Here is a 23748-nt window from a genome sequence, read left to right on the forward strand (position 1 = left end):
CCAAAGGAAATACTTTACAACAATCAATGTTATACACTCATGACTCATGTATAATATTTTTATTTTCCCAGAAGAATCTAGTGAATGATTTGCTGAATCATCAATCTGAAACGGACCTTAGGGTCGATGCGATTGGTATTGAAATAATAATTTTTTTAAATTCTTGGGCAACTCTCCTTGTTAAACGAAAAAATTTATAATATACATTCTTTACATGGCGAAAAGTTTTGCAATCTATTTAAAGTTATTGATTTTACATTAATTTGAGAATTTTTTGTTTTGAAATAACTTTCAACGTTTCGTTCATAACAATCTTAAAATGAAAATATTCAAATTCCCGCATTGAATTGATTGGCCAGAAGTACAATATGGCCGATAGTGGGAAAGGCCTCTCATTGGCTGTGGCTATCCGCCTACGCAAGAACACACCTTGTAGTCTTCACATCATGGTTTCGTGATCGGAGAGACGCAAGCTTATCTCAGCGTGCGTTTGCAAATGGCGAGCAGTGTAACCATGACTGGAAAAGTCTTCATAAATTTCCAGTAAACTGCTATAATTTTGTTTCGAAAGACAAATTGGCCAAATGTGCGCCACTATTTTATATTCCTAGGCGTGCCTCCCTTACGACCACTTATGAAAATCATAGATTGCATACTCGTTTTTACCTAAGAAAGAAGCTTATTACAGATATGTACTAAAAAATAACAATACATGTATTGAAATGCATTTTTTTTCTTATGTTATATATTCAAAAGATAGACGGAATACGCGAATACAATATGAATTTGGGTGGGTGCCGAAAGGCAGAAGGCCAAATTTAAGAAGACTGAAGACGTACACAATATAATTTTTTGAGGTTATATTAATGTTTACAATAAAAATTGAGTTAGTTCTGATTTGTGTTTAAGAACGTACTAGTGTCTACAAGATATTTTAAACGTTAGCATTGAGTGTTATTACTATTACTGGGTAATGTATGTAAGTTGAAAAGTTAAAAGTAAAACAAAATCATTAATAATTATTTAGATCTTGTTAGGTATCTGATATAGTAACAAAAATTTATTGTTCTATTGGTTCGATCTCTGTTCTTTAGTTATAAAATATTTCATAATCATTTTTTTTTTCATTTTTGTCATGTCTTCTATTCCAAAATAAAAAACATTTTGAAGAATTTTTTAACCTTTCAGCACACGTGCTTATATACGTTTCAACACATTTGCAGAAATTCACACAATTGATATTGTATAATTGACTTTCTTATGTAAAAATTACGTTTTTTCGAAAAATTTGTTACGTGGTCGTAGGAAAAACAGTAACTAGTACGAAATATATCACTTCCCAAACTCGTTAGGTAATATACTATTAACTGCTTATAGAAATTGTGACGTGATAAAATTTTTGTGCTAACACTTTTAGCTGTAAAGAAGGTAGAATAACATATTTATATACATTCATTTTGGGATATAAAAAATAATTAAATTTTGTAAACTACAGTAATTTCCTTAACTTTAATAAAAGGGGATGTAGCTCAGTGGTAGAGCGTTCGCTTTGCATGTGAAAGGCCCCGGGTTCGATCCCCGGCATCTCCAATTTTTTTTTTAATTTAAGATTAGAATATTTTTATATCATCTTTTGAAATTTATTAGATCTTTTTCGATTCCAATTCCAAACATTTTGAAAAATATGTTTCTTCGGTCGAAAAATTTCTTATTTTTAAATCTGATGAGTTTAAGTGGAACATCTCGGTCGGTTGTTTTCTAGAAACCAATTAGATTATTTTTCTTGTGTCACGTTTGCATACGACAGGTCATTATACCAGTAACGGACCAATTTAAAAGATTGCAGTGTAAATGATTATACTGTGGAAGATGGAAATGATTCAACTTGGGTGGATAGCGTAGGTGGTCCGGTCTTAATAAAATTTATTAGTAACGATTCCCGGCTTTCTATTTTTCTTTATTATTACTATTAAATATTTAAATAAATAAAAATATATACAAGGTGTCAAAATAGTATAAGATTAGGGCTGGGCAATTATCAAAAAATATAATCGATTATATTAATCGATTTATCGAAAATAATCGATCAATCCAAAATAATAGATAAATCGGAAATAATCGATTATTCGAAAATCGGAAATAAAGCTTCAAAAGAACGATTGTGGTTTGATTTTTACAAAAAACAAGATAAAGAGCGAGCATACCACTAGAAACATACAGAAGACATTATGGTTTGTTTCCCAAAAAACAAACCAAATAATGAACCTACAGAAAATATTTAATCGTTAAATTGATTATCATATTATTTGATTATTTTAACGATTGTACGAAAAATAGTGTGTATGCCATAGCCGCGAAACTTTTTGACGACCTCAAGATTATCTTGCCTCGGCCGCAAGCTGTTCTTTCGGTACGTTAAAAAGGTATTTCGCGGCCTAAGCATACAAATAACTATTTCAGTCTTTTACTTTGTAATAAAGCCACTAAAAACTCTCTTTTAAATTCAATTAAACTGTACCAATACCATTATGCATTTTTGAGAATGAAAATAGGCAAGAAACATTGTATTTTATAAAACCAAATTCTCACAGGATGTTGTCCACATTCATTAATCGATATTTTCCGATTAATCGATATTTTTCGATTAATCGATTATTTCGCCCACCCCTATATAAGGTATTACGAAAGTTTCGCAAGAAACTTTCTCTTTATGATATTTTCTCATAACTCGCTTAGTTTTCCAGCAATCGAGTCCTTCAAAAAAGCATTTTTGATGTTTAATAACTATAAGGAAGAAATTTTTTTTCATATTTTCAAAATATTATTTGTGACTGAATCATTACGTGTCCCTTAATTTATTTATACTAAAAACCTAAAAATAGTGTCGTAGATAATACTGTAAAAACCAGTGATACATTACTATTATTCCTAGTACTAATATTTCACAGAATACAAACATTTCAGCTGGTTCAATTGTTCATAACCTATAAATTCGTCACGGTAATTCTCACGAGATAATAAAAATAAAGTTATGTACAATTTATGAATCAAATTTTAGTTCAACTTAATCTGAATATAGTTTCAGGAAAAATTTGTATCACAAATTTAGTGTATTTCTAAATTCGTGCATCTACCTTTAAAATTGTAAAATAAAATGAGGTTATAGTTCAGGATCAATCGGCAATAAGTACCGAAAATATTGATCAAACCGAAATTGTTTAAACAATTGCAAGGAATTGTTATTTTTCAACCTGACAAATTTTTTTAAGATTTCTTATTGGAATACAAATAAGGTCCTATGACTTTTCACTATAAAGTCAATATTTTTAGAGATATGAATTTTTTAAGGTTCGAAAAATCTCGAATTTGGGTACTTTTGACACATGAAAAATATATTAAAAAAAAATATACAAATAAAATTTTTTTTCAATTCTTCATAAAATAGTTAACAATATTCCTAATAGAGATTTTTAAAAAAATAATTGTTTATACCTGTTTTTAATTTTAATTTCACGCGCTCACAGGTATACGTCGCTTATCTTTGAGTATCGCCGTCTCTCTCTGACTCATGCGCTGCATAGGCCTTTCTGTGTCCCGAATCATTATCTATCATTTATCTTAAAAACCATCAACTTTATCAAAATTGTTAAAGAGAGCAATGTTATTGATAATTAAATTGCCTACAAATTGTTTTAAACGAATTTTTTCCTGGAATCATTTTTACAAATGTTATTTGAGCATGAATCGGAACATATAATTAAAATTACTTTTTTATCAGTTTATATTACGTTTTCATTATTATCATAGTAATTTATGCATTTATTTCATCAATAATAAGATATAACGGTATTTCTACGTTTTCTGAAAACTGAAAAATTATATATAAAAAATAAAAGGTAAGCGACGTATACTTTTGAGGGCGCGAAATTAACAATTAAAAAACAGATTTAAAAAACGATTTTTTTCAAATCTCCATTAGTTATATTATTAACTATTGTATGAAGAATTGAAGAAAAAAATATTATTTGTGTGTTTTTTTTTTTTAATATATTATTCATGGGTCAAAAGTACACAAATTCCAGATTTTTCGAACCTTTAAAAATTCATATCTCTAAAAATATTAACGTTATTGTAAAAAGTTATAGAACCTTTTTTATTTGTATTCCAATAAAGAATTTAAAAAAATTTGTCCGGATGAGAAATAAAAATTCATTGCAATTATTTAAACAATATGGCACGGGGTTGCCCCATTGGCAACATTCATTTATATCATCAGTAGGGTAATTTGAATAGGATCGCATGAAAATTATTGAGGTGAAATAGTTTTCAGTACTCATGCGCCGATTTCTCCTGGACTATTAAACTTCTCTGTAGATTTTTTTCTCGATAGTTATAACGATGGCGCCAAAAAGAAAAGTCACTACTTATATCCTTGAACTGTAAAAAGGGCTTCCCACACATCACTGTGTTGTTTTGCATATTGCTAGACTTATTTCCGCTGCCCACTTGCCACACCAAACATATGGATTTATATAAAAAAAAATTAAAATCTGTTTACTAGTCTAGTTCATCTAAACTGCTAATTTATTTGCATCAAAGTTTATTTTAGTACTAAAAATTTCAACTCATGTCATCCTATCTCACAAAAATTATCAGTGATTGACAGACAGAGCTATAGAACTGTCAAATCCTTAATTTGAATGTATAAGTATTAAAAATGACCGAAATAAAAACGATCTCTCATCAGAAGCATATCGAAAACGAAAATTAAGAAATTAAAGTAATTGAATTTAGTATAAACATTGGAGAAAATTGGTAAAAAATGTCATACTCACATCTGATTTTGATATCCCCATAACGATTTTGTCTTTAGAAACACCCTGTAACTAAAAATAAAATAATTAGTGTTGTAATAACAAATTATGATATACCAACATTTTGGCAACATCGCTTTCATCCCTCACTGTTATGATTAAGGAAATCCAAATATGCAGAGCGTGTATTTTTTATATTATATGAATTTTTTTTAAATATTTGCAGACGAGAGTGCTACTATGGTGAATGTACTCATACGAGTGTTATTTGGTTTGTTTACAACTACTTGAAACATTTGTCTTGGTCAAAAAATGAAATAAAATCGCAAACATTTTCTTGCCATGATTTTCTATGATTTACCACGTGGATTAAACCATTAGCAGTGTTCCTATCAACTCGCTTCGACTATTGGTGATGAAGCACCATCTCGAGCCACCGTGTGAATTACATGAAGGTCGGCCATAATCTGCTGTTGTGCCAGAAAACATCGATGCTATGCGTAAACTGGTATTGCAAGATCGTCAGGTGTTTGGACATTAATACCATTCGAATACATTCAATATTGCATGAACATGTGGTTGTTAAAAGAGTTGTTCGCGTTGGATGTCGCAAAATTTGAAAAATTACCCAAAAAAACTCGTGTCGATTGGTACAAACAAATATTGAAAACATTCAATGGCGGTGTTCCAAAAGATGTCTATAAGATCGTGACAGGCGACGAATCATGGATCTCTGCATCTGAATCCAAAACTAGACAACAATAACCTATAGCAAAAGTTGTTCGCGAAGCACTTCGAAGCAAATGGTGGCCTGCTTTCTCGGAATAACTGGACATGTCACCACCGTTCCATTAGAGCAATGTAGCGGTCAATTCTGAATGATACCAGCGAAACATCAAAATGATGGATTATCGGCCGTCCAGTTTTTGTATGGCATCTAATGACTCCTTCTTATTCACGCAGATCAAAAATGAATTGCGAGGTCAACGTTTTTCTACAACGGAGGAAGCGGATGATGCGTTGAAATCACACTCAATCGGAACTGAAAAAATGCTTTGGCAATTGGTTCAAACGCATGTGAATGTGTATTGATCTCAATGGAGAATACTTTGAAAAACAATTAAGCCACATCCAATTATAAATATTTGTTTTTATTTGTCTATCCCAAAACTTAAGTAGCAACCCTCGTATATTATTAACGCACCTCGTATGTCAATTCTATATCGATCGTATGCATAAATACTTTTTCATTTACGGCAATTATTTAAGAAACTTATTTTTTAGAATCATAATTATTATATTTAAAATTCTTCAAGTTCCTTCACGCGAAAACGACATAAATTTCTCCAAACCTTTTATTTCCCTCGGCTAACGGGTATTTTTAAAAATTTTACTGGCGCATTAATATGAGGATTCTGAGAAATGACTCACTCAAGAATTCCTATTCAAGTTCTTATGAGATCCATAATGCTTACAATTCGAATGTGTATTTTAACATAAAGAGTGATTTTTGAGGGTTAGAACCAGGGTTGCCAGATCCTTGGTTGTTGAATACGGGACAATCTACAACCTCCCTCCACCCTCCGAAAAGCAAGAGCGGGAAAATCTTCATAGAAATAAAGAATCGAGGTTAAAAGAATAACCCTTAAAACGATTTTTTTCTAAAATGTATTTTCTGTATTTTAGTATTAATATAATGAATATTAATTTTTTAATCACATTTATACTTTTATACTTTCGCGGTCCCCTCGTTTTTTTGGCTCTAGAAAATAGAAAAATCATCCGATTTCGAAGAATTTTTTTTAAACTTCGTTTTTACGGCGAATTTGCGAGAAAATTATGGGAATAAAAAAAAATTAGAACTTATATTGGTTTCGGGGCTCAAATGTTCATAAAAATGCACACATTCACGTATAATTGTTGAACTTTTTTCTAAATAATCAAATGAAGTTGTTATATTTTATTTTAATAATCTACACAAAAAAACAAACAAATTGAAAAAACATTTTATTTTATCAATTAAAAATAATAACAATTTCTCTTAAAATTGATCTTTTCTCACATATAATCGTTTGTACCTTTTTTATTAAGTAATTATTAAAGTTGACAGTCCAAATGTGAACATTTGGCCCGAATATTTAGCTCACCCCCCATAACTTAACCTAACCTAACCTCACCAAACCAATATAACTCAATTTTAAGAGAAAAAAAATTATTTTTAATTGTAAAGACATGATAAATCAACATTTTTCTATAATTATTTTTCAATTTGTTCGTTTTTTGGGTAGATTATGAAAAAAATATATAACAACAATTATATGTGATTGAATGCATTTTCAAGAACATTTGAAACTAATATAAGTTTTCATATTTTTTCCCATAAATCCGTTGTAAAAACGAAAATTAAAAAAAAATTTATCAAAATCGGATGATTGCTCGATTATCTAGAGCCAAAAAACGAGGGGACCGCGAAAGTTTGGTTCAAATCAAATTAGGGAAATACGGGATTGTCTCTTGAAATCCGGGATGTTTGGCAACCCTGGTTAGGACTGTTGGTCAGAATTACGGTGAAGCAAAGGTGATGAGTAAACACCACTTCATTCATTAAGTATAATTCCATGACCACCGACATCGTACAAATTCCACAAATGATTTAACTATTTTTGTAATAAATATTGCGTTAATAATTTGATATGAAACCTTCCCTTAAGCATCAAATTTTCGTGGGTAACCTATTCCGATATGTTAATTGTTTATATGAATGACATGAATGAATTGCATAACAACATTTATTTATTGTTTATAGTCGTTTACATGTGTTAAAACTAGGACAAAATGTTTGCTTCGTTGTGTATTCGATTTTGTTTATTCGCCAATGAATTCATAATTAGGAAATAGTTTCAAACCGACATTCTCTTTACTCGATACATTATTTGATTGAAGAGACCTTCGTTTTCACATGTTAAATCTCGTTTTCCACCACAGTCTCCATAGTTGACGCAGGATGTTCTCTGTTTCATAACAGGATTGGTGATATCGACTGTATGGCGTTTTTAAAAGAAAAGAGTTAAGTTGCCTCACCCTGTATATTCAAATCAATTGGACCTATAAATTAAACGACGAAATAGAATAATAGAAATTTCATCAGATTACTCTAAATATGTCGGAAAAATGAGAATAAATTCTGGAAACTTTATATGTTAATACGAGGGATGCTACTTAAGTTTTGATTTAGAAAAATGAAAATATTTATAATTGCATATGGCTTTATTGTTTTTCAAATTATTCCCTATTGAGACCAATACACTTTTGCGTGCAATCTAACCAATTATTGAAGCATTTTTTCCATTCCGATTGAGGTACCTCCAAAACATGCATCAACCGCTTCTTCAAGTATAGAAAAACGTTGACCTCGCAATTTATTTTTGACCTGATGAAATAAGAAGATATCATTGAGTGCCAAACATGGACTCTACAGCGGATGATTCATTAATTCGATGTTTTGACCGTTCAAAAACGTTTGAACTGATGAGTGATGGCGAATGATTCGTCTTCTGATTTCCCTGATTGTTCCGAAAACTTCTAGCAAACAAATGCTGGTGTACCATTCGGGATTAAGCGTTCTACGTTAATCTAATGGAACTTGAAAGACCCATACAGTCGATTGTAGTTTAGTTTCGGCTTCACGATCTTATAGATGATTGAAGCACCGATATTGAATTTCTTTGCTGCAATCCACCCGAGATTGTTTGGAACGATTGTCAAATTATCCAACGCGAACAAATCTTTTGGACAGCGAAATTTTTATGCAATATTAAATGTATTTGAGTGGAACTTATGTCCATATATGCCTCAATCTCATGATGATCTTGCAATATCAGTTTACGCACAGCATCGATGTTTTTCTTGAACAACAACCGATTCCGGTGGACCTTTACGAAATTTATCCTGTAGCGAAAAGCGACCAAGAATTGAATTTGGAAAACCAGCGGAATCCGATTGCTCAAGATGATGCTTCATCACCAAAGTCGAAGCGAGTTGATTAGCATACTGCTATTGGTTCAATCCAAGTTGAAAGTCATAGAAAATGTTCGTCATTTAATTCCATTTTTTGAATGTTTCAAGTATGTGTGAATAACTCAAATACCACTCGTATGGCAACACGTTCTGAGTACGTTCACCATATTCACATAAGTGTTGCCATATCTCAAAACTTAAGCAGTAACCCTTGTAGGGAAAATAATTATTTCCGTAGAAAGTGAGGATGTTTGTTGATTGATTCATTTAAGTGTGTAATTCTATACTTATTTATTTGGTTGTAAGACCCATCGCGTATATTTTTGTCTTTCAAATTAAGTTGCATAACAAATTGTTTGTTTTAAGAATGTATTCATTGATGAAACGCCTGACAAGACATAACAACAAGACAAATTGTTTTGAAAAAAATTCGTAGGCGCTCGTGTAAGCAAGCAAAGAAAAAATTAATAATATGACCCACATTTCTTCTTGTCAAGGACGTGTTGGAAATTTCGTATAATCTTCTAATGATATTTGGTTTTATTTATTCTTATTAATTACGAGGGTTGTGTGAAATAGAAACACGTCGAGCTCCGATACAACTGCACTTTCCCCACTGCCCAGAGCGGTCCTATGGACCGCACGACCTATTTTCTTTCAAACCTTCTCCACGGCACAAGTTGAACCGTCCTCGGTCTTTCAAACATTACCTTACACTAGGTCCTTTTTTATGATTTTTTTACTGAATTCTACACCATCTCTTCTTACCTTGTGACTTGGATCTTCTTTCTTCACTAGACAATGAGTTTTTTTGGTTTTGGCGCCTTTCTTTAGTAACTTCTACTACACTAATTTGATAATCAGTAATTGATTTATTCTTTTTTGTTATTCTTTTATAAAGAATAAGGGCATTTATCATTTCTGTACCAAATAACAGCTCAATAGCAATTCTCCAATGCTACTTCAACACCCTTCTCAAAGAAGTGTGGTTTGATCCGAAAGATTTCCTTTTGTTATAATCGAGCACGGCTTTACAACGATTCCTGATCATCTTTCAAAACTTATTGTCTCATCAAAATACTTTGTTCAGCCATGAACGATGATAGGCAGTTTCCCATTGCTGTTCCTTCGTCTTCCTTGTAGATTTCGTTGTTGTACTGGAAAAAGTTTTGTTCCATACAAATTTTTGTTAACTGTAAATATTCTTCTATTGCATCAGCTCCCAAATTATCAGATCTTAGTTAGTCCTCAAAGTACACGAAGGTCTGAGGGAACGGCACGCTGGGAAATAATGAACTTACATCAAAGGAGATTATCTTTAATCACTATCTTTAATCCAGTACAACATCGAAGTATATAAGCAAGACGAAGAAACAGCAATGGGAAACTGCCTATCACCGTTCATCGCTGAACTATTCATGAGTCATTTTGAAAAGCAAATCAGTCAAGAGTTTCAGTATTTTCCCAGGGTATGGCACAAGTATGTCGATGGTATTTTCGCCATATTCAATACGAGGATAGCAAACGTAGACAAATTCATTTTGGAACTCAACTCCAAATATACATATAGAAAGTTCACCTATGAAATGGAAAATACTGGAAGGTTACCATTTTTAGATACTTTAGTAATAGGTTAGCATTTGATGTATTTAGGAAACACACCACTACGTGCAGGTACATCCCCGCTGATTCTATTCATTGTATCCAACATAAGATAGCCAGACTCCATTTCCTGGTACATCGGTTAATCCAATTACCATCGAGAAATATAATAAGGAAAAGTCCTTCATTGAGGATGTAGCTTAATTAAGGTTAATCAATCGTCATAGGTTTAAGAAATCTCTGTGTGAAAGCACTTTTTCCAAATACAAAATGAAAAATAAGAAAAATTTGCTCTGATACCTGTCAATCCTCTTTATACAAGGGTCGGAAAGAAAATTTAACAGAGTGCGTTTCAAATTAGTTTATAAATCCAACAATACATTAAAACAATTGTTGGGCAATCCTAATGATAAAATACCAAATTTTTTGCACTTAATACTTGAAATAAACCTTTTCATTATTTTTTCTTGGTTCCACACACCATATGGAGTGTAAAAACACAAAAAATTTTGGGCCCCTGGGGTAAGTTTATCAGTTTTGGTTAGGGCTCAACGTGTTAACAGCTGGGGTCAATAATAAGTAGCATGGATGCTAAAATATGGTAAAGCTCATACATAAACCATTGGTCTTCCCAATCTTCACACTTAAGAGCTAATTAGCGCAAAAATATTGATTCATGTGAGATTGGTGCTACACTAGATTGTTTAGAATTCATCACCATTATGCCTGTAGGAAGTATTACAATATATTGAACACGTAGCTAAAAAATGATAGGACAATAGGCTGACAGTGATGGGAGAAGTACAGGCCTCAAATATCCAACACAGCAAACACCAACCTCTTCACGTATCGTTTAAAAAATATGGAAGAAGTGAATAGAGACATTCCAAAGAGAAAACGAGCAGAAAAAGAATTACAATTTTTATATTTATTACTGAAACTTGATTAAAAATAATACTGTTAGTTAACCATATGTCAGATTAACGATGACAAGGTTTTTTTTAACGCCCCGTATCAATTTTACAATATATTCTTCCTCTAGATTCATTCATATTATTTTGCTCAAATCGTTTTGTGTAGATATAGGTAATAATGTTATTCTTGGATAATCTTCCCCCGATTCTGTTTCACATTCAGTTTGCCGTAACTTTTGACAGAAGTTTTCGGATTTTTGTAGAACGACGTGTATTTTATCAAAACATTGCAGTTGTACGCAGAAATTTCAAATTATAATTATGCAATAAGTATATGTATATATAAATATACATCAACGATCTTAATTTAAATGAAACGCACGTGGGATTCCAGTCATTGGCCTTTGTACATGGATATGTTTCAATATGCAATCAGAGGCGCGCCGTAAAAATATGGATTTTTATTATTTTCTTCCAATTTTTTGTCAAAATTTCATTTTTTACACTGTTTATAGAGATCCAAGAAAAAAATGAAAGTTGGTATGAAATATGAATTCCTACTACATTTTTTAATTATCCTAGTTATTAGATTCGAAATATATCAGTATCAAAACAAGAAATATACTTTGAGATATGTTTATTCAGAAATATTTTGTTTTAAATCAATTAAGAAGATGAAGTACATGCATAAAAAGCTCGTAATATGTGTAAATCACTCTCATTAAGTCAAATTTTGACTTTTGAAAATATTATCTACCCATTAATAATCGTGTGAAGTTAATGGATATTAAATTTCATTTCATTTACAAAATCGGTTAAATAATATTTTTGTAAATTTTTTAATATATTCCTTTTAAAAATTCGCCTTACCTATAAAAGTATAACAATAATATCTGTTTTATATTTTTAGTATGATAACCGAATTACAAAACTTTTGAATGATATAATAATTTAAATAAAAAAATTCATCAAATATCAATTTCAAAAAGTGGTTCCGCCCGGGATCGAACCGGGGACCTTCTGCGTGTAAAGCAGACGTGATAACCGCTACACTACGGAACCGCTGAAAACCGAAAGCTCAAATATAAAATTTTGATTACGATAAACTCCGATTTCTTTGTTATTAATAAAAGAACATTTTTATATATAAGTATTAATTACTACACTATTAAAAAAATATTGAAAGCCGGTAATAAACTAACGGTATTCATAACGTGTCCATAACTATTGAGAATAAATCTAAAGAACTAAACAAGAAATTAGTCAGTTATGTTATACATAAAAAACATTATTATTATTTCTAATATTTTAATATAATTTCAAATATTGGTTGTGTTTTTTTATATGTCATTACTGTTTGATATTAGACGATTACAAACTTCATATTAGTTAGAAACACTAGTTTGTTTTCATTGGAGCAATTAATTTATTTTTAGTTTATTATAAGCAAGAATATTTGTGTTATCTAATGCCTATGAAACTATGTAATAATTAACAGAAAATTAGTTGTGAAAATATTCGTCCATGTATAAAGAAAAATAAATACATACAATTCGTTGCTTACGTAGTATATAATTTTTTTCAAATTACAAAAAAGTGCCCCGGGTGAGGATCGAACTCACGACCTTAAGATTATGAGACTTACGCGCTACCTACTGCGCTACCGAGGCAATTAATTTATAACGTACAACCACTAGAAATTATTTAGAATGTTATAATTATAAATTTTAACTATTTTAGTTTAACATATGACAAAATAAAATGAATTCATAAACAAAATAATATACTAAGTGGTCTATTTTTAATAATATTCCACTCAAATTATGAGAAAAATACCTTAAGTTTATCTAGAAACTTTTGTTTGCGCTTTTGACGCTCGGGAACTAATATTTTCTCCTCCATATCCTTGGTTATATAAAAACTTTTTTTAAATAATGAAATACACAAACAACTTATCACTCAAAAAATCCTCAACGATTATGTCCTCGGGGATTTATAAATAACCCAGCACTTTTATGCACCACCGAGTTCAGTCAAACAAAAGCAGGTGTACATTTCCGATTACTACCTGCTCGATTTTCAAAATATACAACAAAGAAAACACGTGAAAACTCTATTATTTTCAGTAAAACTCGTATACATTTATTTCCATTTTCGAGGTCGTTCGTTATAAACAAATACAAAGGTCCCGGGCCCCAACTGGTATGAGAACGTCCAAGTTTATTTACCGAAAATAAAAATGTGAGACTAGTGCCATCTTTTGATTATATGCTGTTATACTTGAAATTTACAGATGTTGTTTTTAAAATTACGAATTACTGGTTGCATAATCATCAGGATGAACTACTTAGATAATTTAATTCTAAGCAAAGTATACAAAATCGATTATAATTATTAGAGAATCAGATAATAACCTCAAAATAAAGTTGTGATTTATTAATGAGGTTTGGTTAATTAAAGATTTTTGTTTTATACAGCAAAGTCGTGCTACAGAACGTATATACGAGGGAAACGCGATAGTTCAATACGCAGTAAGCAATCTCTTAATTACTATGTACAGTTTTATTACATTCAGTGATTTTTTTGAGGTTATAATAGTTGAAATAAGAAGCAAATGGTCTTCTGCTTATCGTACGTGTGTTACTAGCTTAAAAATTAAATTACTTGATAGATTTTTATGACCGCAAAATAGAACTAAATTAATATTAATTAATCACTGTAAATGTTATGTCAAAAGGCGGTATTTTATGAAATAATCGAGCAATAAAAAAATTTAAATAATTGATGTCGTTGAGTCTGGTCCTTATGGACTCATTTTCATGCTATTTAAGTAGTTATAAAATTTAGTGAACTGCTATTTTATCTATGAAAATGAATAAATGAAGACTAAATTTTTTTCCCAAGAGGATCTTTTGTTATGAAAAAGATTCATCAAGTCCTGAATTTTGTAGTATGAATTGTGAAACACCCACTATTCAAACCCATCTATTTGTATACTTAGTATTGGGGGTTTTTTAGCTTGTCATTATCTCCTATAGAAACCTTGATTATGTACAAAACATTTTTTTAAAAGGGGCATTGCAAATATGTCAAGGATATTTGTCATCGGTAAAGTGATTACCTAAAAATTAAAAATTAGAATGCATTGAATCGAAGAAATTTGCATATTTAATAAACTCGACGATTGTGTTTACTAATTTACATAAATACAAATATCGTGACCGTTCCGAAATGAAATGTGGGAGGATAAAAAATCAACGAAGGTAGATTTTTTTTCTCAATAAAATTGAACACCTGACTAATAATTAGACATATTCAAGGTTCCGGCTTACTTGAAGTCAAATTTACAAAATCATCATGAACAGAATCATAGAAAGTGTCAACAAGGTCAAAACAGGTCACATAATGGGGGAACGGTCATTAAAAGTGAAATGTTATGGATATTATTAAATACTAGTAACGAATAATCATGAATTGAAGTACGAGGGTTGACTGAAAAGTTTCTAATCTCACGTTTTTGAAGAACAATACGTCTATGCAAATTAAAGTGCTACACACTGTATACGGAGACGCTTCATTATCATTTACGACCGTAAAATTTCAGAACCGAAACTTCAACAATAAAAGAGAAGTCTAGAAAATCTAATAATTCGGAATGTAGTGATGTGAGTTAGATGATATGAGAATATCTCAAGTGCAGAAGGAAAATATTCAAAATTAACTAAGACATGGTTCTATTACAAGGAAAAAAAGAAGACTGTTCAGTGACAATGCATACTTTCATGAATATCGATGAGGCCGACCCCTCAATGTGCTACGAAACTTTTTGGTCCCAGAAGTGTAAGTGTTTTAACTCAATATCGTTGTTCAATTCGGTTATTGAAAATAGTGGTGACATGAAATGGGCTTTCAGGAGCCTCGTTCTTAGTCCAATTGATTATTTGAAACAAAACATCAGGTCAGAAATAACAACAGTATCGGGGGCTACGTGTCAACGTATCTCGTACTTTGAAAATGTTCAAACTTCATTCCTTTATTGATTCGTATTTATATTTCACTAACTAGAAGTGTGATTTTCATTCCCTCTCTTAATATTTTTATATTGTTTTGTCCATTTTTTAAATAATTTCAAATCAAATATCTAAATAGCGGACTAATTATACAAGTTGATGCAAAAAATTCCTGAGTGAGTAGATAACGTGAAAATAATACTGTAACTTGAAAAAATTCTCATACGACCCCTCGTTTCTGAGTGATAGGCATTTAAAGTTGCCAAATCATGATACGAGGCATTTTTTTTTTAAGTAAGTACCGTTTTCAAGTTTAAAGAAATATCATCCATAGACTCCGGAATTGTATAAAAAAATACCTTATTAGTACAATACGGAAATATTTCCTTGGAAGTTATAAATTAGGTATTTAGCTCTAGTTGTATTTTATGCAAAGCTTTTCAGCAGCGAAATATTGATTTAAAACAAGCTGCAAATTTGTCGGAAGATATTATTGCTGAACTTCAAAGCTTGCGTGAAAATGCTAGCTTAGAATTTGCAGAACTATTTTTAAACTTAAAAAGAATGGGCGAAAAGTTTGTGTTTCCTATGGGTAAACCGCGAACTAGCCTACATTAAACGAAAACTATTGAAATGTTGATACGGAAAGTACCGAAGGTTATTACCGCATTGCAATATATATTCCATTTTTGGATTCTTTTATAAGTGACATAAAAGAAAGATTTATAAAACATAAGCAGATGTCCGGATTTCGAAGCCTCTTTCCCAATTATCCATCCATTCTCATCGACGAAACCGTAGTTGAATTCCAGTTCTTGATATTTTATGAACATGACGAGACAGGAACCAAGACCAGGAACTTAGACTCTGGTACAATACAATGGCTAGACTGCCAAATGAAAAGCGATCCGGAGATGCGTTGAGTGCATTACAACACGTTACTGACACCTCTACAAATATCAGGACATTACTCCATATATTAGATGTATTGCCTACTGCGGAAGGTGGACTTAGCTTTTCATATCTGCGAAGACTAAAAACCTATTTAAGACACAGTACTTTGGGAAATTGGCTAAATGGCTTCCCTCTTCTGTATATTTATAGAAATATGACCCCATGTGTGGAGGATATTTTAAATAAATTCTTGGAGAAACCTAGAGGATTAAAATTTATCTTAGCGTGACAGTCTTTTATGTAACAAATTACGTGAACATTTGTTTATGCCAAATATATGTCCGTTTTCGTTAATAGATCACAAAAAATATGTGAAATTTACATATGAATAGAAGATTAAATTTTTTGTATTGACTTTTTGGTTTTTTAACCACATTTGGGCGAGGAACTAAATCAAATTTTCCACCTCCGGCTATGACATAATAACCTCACCCTAAACCAGAGAATGCTGGGTGCACCACTGCTGCGAGGTTTCTACTTCGAACTTTTTTGTTTTTATTTGAGTTGTAGGCTATTTTTTTCCTTATATAAGTAACACGATGTTCGATAGTATACAATTTGTGATAATTTTCTTCAGAATGTTTCTTTTTGGCGAACGATTGCCTTCGCATGTACACCGATCTAAAAACTACTTATTCCCTAAACCATATATTTTTTCGAGTTAAACAAAGAGTAAATTATTGTTAAAAAATCGATTTAAAAAATTCATTTTTGGTATCTTTAGATTGTACAGGTTGTCCCTGTAAGAGGACATTATCCATTAAAAATTCATGTTATTCGAATGTCTAATTTGGAAGATATACTTAAATATAAGTTCTGATTTCGCAGCTTTAATGCCTATAACTCAGAAGCGAGAGGTCGTATGAGAATTTTTTTGATCTCACTGCATTATGTTCACATCAATTACTCACTCCCGAATGTTTTGCATCAAGTTCTGGACTACCCTGTATACATATGGTTTGTGTCATAAGAAATCTCTAAAATTAACATATTTATATCTTCATGCACAGATTTTTCCATTAATTAATTTTTCTCAAACACTTTTTGTTATTCTAATTTTAGTAATTAAACTGATTCTCACACCTGTTAGTGAGAATGACGTACCAAAGCTTCCTTTTTGTACTTAGGCGCCGCGAAACATTTTTGGACATTACCCATCACAAACTCCATACAACCCACACATCACATCACAAAATTTTTCACAAAGAAACTAACAACTTAAGATACAATTATAGATAAAAATAACACGCGGTGGTTTATTATGGAAAATCTGTTAAAAAAAACAAAATCTAAGTAGGTCGATTCGGCGATTTCGGTAAGACATTTATTTATTTCGATGTTAAAAACGATTCGAATTATTCAAGACGCGCGAGTTTATTTTTTGCCGTGACCACTAGATGCGCGTGATACTTGCGCAATTTCATTCATTTAGTGCGGTCGATTAAACCTTCCACGACTATCTTTAATATTATACTGCAAATGTGACTTCTACCACCTTTTTTATATAATAAATCAATTGAGAATATTTAGAATGTTTCAATTTTTTTTTCCAACCTTGAAACATCTTTTTTTAACGGCATTGTACATATTCTTTTATTATTTATAGAATCAGTGCTCATAACTATGGCTAATATTTTTCTTTCAAGGACCTTATTTGCTTTGAATCTGGGTTCATTTGCATATTGAGTATTGTCCTATAGGCAGAGTTTAACAGTTTGACTGCCACAGTGTATTTCAAAATTGACTATCAGAGCCACATTTTTTTTGTTTGCAATTACTGTATATATTCTAGTATAACTAACTATAAGAATCTCACACACAGATTATAAAAACCCTTGCCGACATTTTGATAAATTTATTATTTTTATACATACTTTTGAAAATATGTATATCTTATGTACATATACCTTATTAATTTGCTACAACTGAATATTAAATTATAAAATGTAAATAGACGAGTAAAATGTATCTGCCTGTGAGAAAGTTTGGTTAAAACAGGATACCAGACATGAACTGAGCCCTTTTTGTACCCCATTCGTCTATTAGAGTTTCGGTAGTCTTTTAATAATGTCGCCATCGAACTATTCTTGACGAGTCGGTTATTGCTATCCGTTTTTTGTATTCAAAACCAAACGCAGTATTTCTTTAGGTACATATTTTTCGGTTCTGTGAATGATCCACAGCAACCCCTTTCGTTACTACTCGATAAATGGAAAATTTATTTACTCTAGTTAATTTAACAATTCTTATTAGGATTGCATTATCAAAATGACGAATATTTTCGTTTTTTAAACATTCGAATAAATTTAAAATAACTTGCCTGTGTTTGTATATCTAAATTTTTATTATTAAATTCATACCTGTCAAGAAATTTTATGATCGCAGACTGTCTAGCGGGAATATTTCAAATAAATTGAGTACATACGCCATCCGATAGTTTAGGCCAATAGAAATGCATTTATGTTAACGATTCGATGTTTTCATTGGTAAACAGTGGAGATGATGAGTCCACGTGGACTGACGCTGCGTTATATGTTTATCGAATTCTATACGGAGAGTAAACATTATTTTTCATTTCTTAATTTGGTATGAGTGCCGTGCGTATTTATGAAATATTGATTGTTCCTCGCATAACTGTCTTTTGCAATTGATATTAGAAGAACTATAACTAAGTTGGCGATATTCATACCGAAACACTATTTACTCCACCACTACACCAACACTCACGATTACACTGTGTGACGAGCGTTTCTATAACCAAGTTATTGTCTACAGAGACTGAAGTTAAACAACCTTCGTCAGACAGTTTAATTGTGAGTTGTGGTGTAAATAGTGTATTCAGTAAGTGATTATAAGATTATAAGATACAAAATTTTGTTTTATATACCATGTGTATCTGCTGGTTGATTTAAGAATGTTTCTCTTTTATATATCCGCCTGCTTACACAAAATTCTTGATTTGTTTGTTAGCCGTTGATTTGTGAAGTTAGTGATAAAAATCATACATTTCGTCTCACACATTACTTCCTTTATAACGCTTCTCTTTTCTATACTCTTGAAATATGTTTCTTTATTTGTACTCTATTCTCAAATCGAAAGGTTTAAGGTTGTTGTATATTTTTGACTAATGTTTTATAAAAAGATACACCAGAACGGATCCTTGAAATTCAGGCTAAGCAAAGGACAGGCAAGCCACGGCTACATAAGTCCTGTAACAAAATAACTCAAAGTGTGCTTGCTTGGCATACACGTGGCCTGATGTAGAGAATAAAATGTGTATACGGTGGTTTAGAACAGCGCCGTGTGTGTACTAAGGTATATACATGGCACTCAAACTGTTAAAGGCAACTTAAACTATTAAAGTACCAAAATCCCGATTCCTTTTGCTAACGTTTCATTTAAAAATTTATAGAAACTACTCTTAAACAGGCGAGTTTATCCTCTAGAAAGTCCTGTAAAGTTATTGAATATATAATATTATATACAGTCAAACCTTGATAAGTGAGAACTGGATAAGTGAGAAAAGTCTATAAGTGAGAGTAATAGCCAAGTCCCGTTATTTTAAGCTCCCAAAACCTCTATTAGCGAGAAACAGAAACCTCTGTAAGAGAGAGTCGTTTTTCCCTCATAGATCTCTATAAACGACAGTCGAGCTTCATTTACAAATTTAACATGTGCTATTTTCTGACTCATTCTTAACTTTCGTGGAACTTCATACCATTGTTTTCGTATTCTCGTCAATATTGTACCTATTCTATTTCGTGGAACTAAATAATGTTGTTATTTTATCGCATTTTTTTCAAATGGACACGTGTACTCTGTGTACTGTGCTGTTTGTCGGACTTACTCAGTTTATAGTTACAATTGCGAAGGAAAGTTCTGTTCTGCATCATGTCAAAACGGAAAATTAAAGTACTGTCATTAAATGATAAACTTAAAATAGTGAATGCGTTTGAATCTGGAAAATCGCGAAATGAAATTAATAGGAAGTTTAATTTACCAGAATCCACCTATTATACAATTGTAAAATCATAATACTCTATAAAGTCTGAGTGCTCTGATGGACATAGAAATATTAAGAGGTCTAGAGTTTCTGAATTTCCTGAATATCGAAAAGTGCCTTTTGAATGGATAAAACAAACTCTCGATAAGAATATTCCCATAGATGGACCTTTGTTGAAAGAAAAATCAAAAGAGTTTGCTACAAAACTGGGAATCCAGAACTTTTCTGCTAGCAACAGCTGGTTAGAGGGTTTTAAAAGGCGTCATGATATTGCTTTCAAAAAAGCAGCTGGAGAAAGTAAATCTGTGGACCAAGGTGTGTGCAACCACCGGACTATAGATCTGCCAAATCTTTTAGAAGGGTATGAACCAGACTATATTTACAACGCGGATGAAATTGCTTTGTTTTTTAAGTGCCTTCCGGATAAAACATTTACGCTCTTACACTTCTCCAGTGTGTAAACATGAGTAGTACGGACAAACTCCCACCTCTCATCATCGGGAAATCAAAGCGACCTAGATGTTTTAAAGGTGTCAAGACTCTACCCGTTGATTATGCCAATAATACAAAGGCTTGGATGACCAAGATATTATTTATAAATTGGTTTAAAAAAGTTGACAAAAAAAGTAAAGTAAAAAAGTAAAAGTAATGTTTTTACCTGCTAACACCACTAGTAAACTTCAACCATTAAATCAAGGCATCATACACACTTTTAAACGCTTTTATCGCAGAGAAGTCGTTAAATATATTCTTACGAGTCGTGAAAACAGTAGCCCTGACATTAACGTACTTCTAGCTATGAAATTTGCTAGAAAAGCATGGTACTTTGTCAGTGACGTTACTGTCAAAAACTGCTTCAAGAAAACTGGGTTTTGGAAAAGTACAGATGAGCAGCAACGAGGAATGGACTAAGCTTGTGTCTCACGAATCCAATATGTTAATGCTGAGCTTCGCAGATTTCGTTCAAATTGACGACGACGTAACTACCGCTGGAGAACAAACCGACAACGATATCGTTAAGAATTGTGTGAAAACCTGCATTGCTGGAAATGATAGTGAAGACGAGGCACATATTCCGGAAACAGAAATAAAGATCATTCCAATGAAGCTAGCTTTAAATGCGTTGGAGACGGTGCATCAGTACTTTGAATACGCTGCGGTTGTTGATCAAGCAATATTCGACAAAATTTATTTAGAGTCAGAGAAAAATATTCAAAATAAAAAAACAGAAACCCAAACGAAATTGACGGTTTTTTTAGTGCAAATAAGTTCTAAATAAAATTACATAGTACATCAATTTTTGTTTTGTTTTCGTAAGCATTTAAAAATATTTATGTACATAATTTTATCGTATTACATATTTACTACATTTGTACTTGCTGCGTACCCCTATAAGAGAGAAACACTACCCGTGTAACTGCATTAGCGAGAAACTCGGGTTAGTGAGACACCTCTATAAGCGAGAATGAGATTGTGCTCCCTTGAACTCTCGCTTATCCAGGTTTGACTATATTGGAAAAGGAACTTCCTTGAGTATTTTCTGAAACATAAGTATTGATTTGAGATTGTCCTTTTCATTGGTCTCGGTAGTCCTTATTTCGGAAATAGTACAGGTAAACACATTACTTTTACGTTTGCAAGTGTTGGTTAAGTCCGTATGGGCAGCACTGTTGTTAATGAATAGCAGATTTTTTTTTTCGGTTTATCTTCATTTTTTTGTCAACTTTTTTAAACCAATCTATAAATAATATCTGGGTCATCCAAGCCTTTGTATTATTGGCATAATCAAAGGGTAGAATCTTGACACCTTCAAAGCATCTAGGTCGCTTTGATTTCCCGATGATGAGAAATGGGAGTTTGTCCGTACCACTCATGTTTACACACTGGAGAAGTGTAAGGCGTTCCTTGCTTTATTTTCCTCCATGGCATTTTTCGCCTTTAAACGTAAATGTTTTATCCGGAAGGCACTTAAAAAACAAAGCAGTTCCATCCTCGTTGTAAATATCGTCTGGTTCATACCCTTCTAAAAGATTTGGCAGATCTTCAGTCCGGTGGCTGCACACACCTTGGTCCACAGATTTACTTTCTCCAGCTGCTTTTTTGAAAGCTATGTCATGACGCCTTTTAAAACCCTCTAACCAGCTGTTGCTAGCAGAAAAGTTCTGGATTCCCAGTTTTGTAGCAAACTTTTTTGATTTTTCTTTCAACAAAGGTCCATCTATGGGAATATTCTTATCGAGAGTTTGTTTTATCCATTCCAAAAGGCACTTTTCGATATTGGGAAATTCAGAAACTCTAGACCTCTTAATATTTCCATGTCCATCAGAGCACTCACTATTTTAAGTTTATCACTTAATGACAGTACTTTAATTTTCCGTTTTGACATGATGTAGAACAGAACTTTCCTTCGCAATTGATAACTATAAACTGAGTAAGTCCCACAAACAGCACGGTACACAGAGTACACGTGTTTATTTGAAAAGAATGGGATAAAACAACATTATTTAGTTCCACGTAATGGAATAGGTACAATATTGACGAGAATACGAAAACATTGGTAGGAAGTTCCACGAAAGTTAAGAATGAGTCATAAAATAGCACATGTTAAATTTGTAAATGAAGCTCGACTGTCGCTTATAGAGGTCTATGAGGGAAAAACGACTCTCTCTTACAGAGGTTTCTTTTTCTCACTATTAGAGGTTTTGGGAGCTTAAAATGACGGGACTTGGCTGTTACTCTCACTTATCCAGCTTTAACTGTACATAAATTAATTTCACAAATTTATAAAATGTTAACCTACTTTTCCAAAAATAATACTATGTTTAGTTTTATAATAATTTTATACTCGGTTGTATTTTAGAAAACATAATATTCTATTTTGTTGTTTTCTACCATAAAGTTATTAAAATTCGTTCCTCTGGAGATATTGCTTCTCAAAAATTTGTATTTTGCTTCTTTAATTTACTTTCTAGTAAATTGTAAACCACGTCGAATTCCTTCTTGGTCATCCTGATATACATTTTACATCTGTCATCTTAATTGCTAATTTCGGGCCACAGAACATGATATTCACCACATTCGTACCTACGTTGGTTTATTGTATGAACCCAGTACTCCCTGGATTCATATTGTAGCACAAGCAATGCTGCAGTAACCGCAACCATTTCCTCTTCTTCATCCAACCAATCCATCTCTTCTTGTAGGTGCTCCATTATATTATAGTTCCGGAGGATTGTGAATATGTATTGTGTGAACCTGAAGATCGAGGATACTACTTAACAGGTTAAAAACATCAAAATGTCAGCTGGCATACACGTTTTATAACACACATATGTGTTGGCCTATCTGATGTGTCGCATTCTGACGTGTCGTGTTGACACGTGTTAACACGACACGTGTTAAAAATGTGTCCTTAGCTTAAATCGGACCTCAAC

General features: G+C 32.0%; 1 protein-coding gene and 3 non-coding genes across 6 annotated transcripts in view; 1 reads left to right on the forward strand and 3 right to left on the reverse strand.

Annotated features, from left to right (window-relative positions):
• LOC130444809 (NAD(+) hydrolase sarm1) overlaps window positions 1-17770 on the reverse strand; it is an 89686-nt gene extending 71916 nt beyond the window's left edge. For 2 of the 3 annotated variants that reach the window (XR_008909995.1, XM_056780061.1), the window contains exons 1-2: window positions 13184-13588; window positions 4836-4886 (exon numbers count right to left, since the gene is read on the reverse strand). Coding sequence is in view for 2 of the 3 variants with exons in the window: in XM_056780061.1 (XP_056636039.1) it covers window positions 4836-4886; window positions 13184-13249 (117 nt within the window). In the remaining variant the exon portion in view is untranslated. Of the gene's footprint in view, window positions 1-4835; window positions 4887-13183; window positions 13589-17415 lie in introns of those variants that run through there. The other variant, XM_056780062.1, reaches the window with a different exon arrangement.
• Trnaa-ugc (transfer RNA alanine (anticodon UGC)) lies at window positions 1519-1590 on the forward strand. Its single transcript has one exon. It is a non-coding gene; the product is annotated as a tRNA-Ala (tRNA).
• Window positions 12337-12409, reverse strand: Trnav-uac (transfer RNA valine (anticodon UAC)). Its single transcript has one exon. It is a non-coding gene; the product is annotated as a tRNA-Val (tRNA).
• Trnam-cau (transfer RNA methionine (anticodon CAU)) lies at window positions 12945-13017 on the reverse strand. The gene has a single exon. It is a non-coding gene; the product is annotated as a tRNA-Met (tRNA).
• Window positions 17771-23748: the final 5978 nt, after the last annotated feature.

Source organism: Diorhabda sublineata, chromosome 6 (genome assembly GCF_026230105.1).
Source record: "Diorhabda sublineata isolate icDioSubl1.1 chromosome 6, icDioSubl1.1, whole genome shotgun sequence".
In the NCBI taxonomy this organism is placed as follows: Eukaryota; Metazoa; Arthropoda; class Insecta; order Coleoptera; family Chrysomelidae; genus Diorhabda; species Diorhabda sublineata.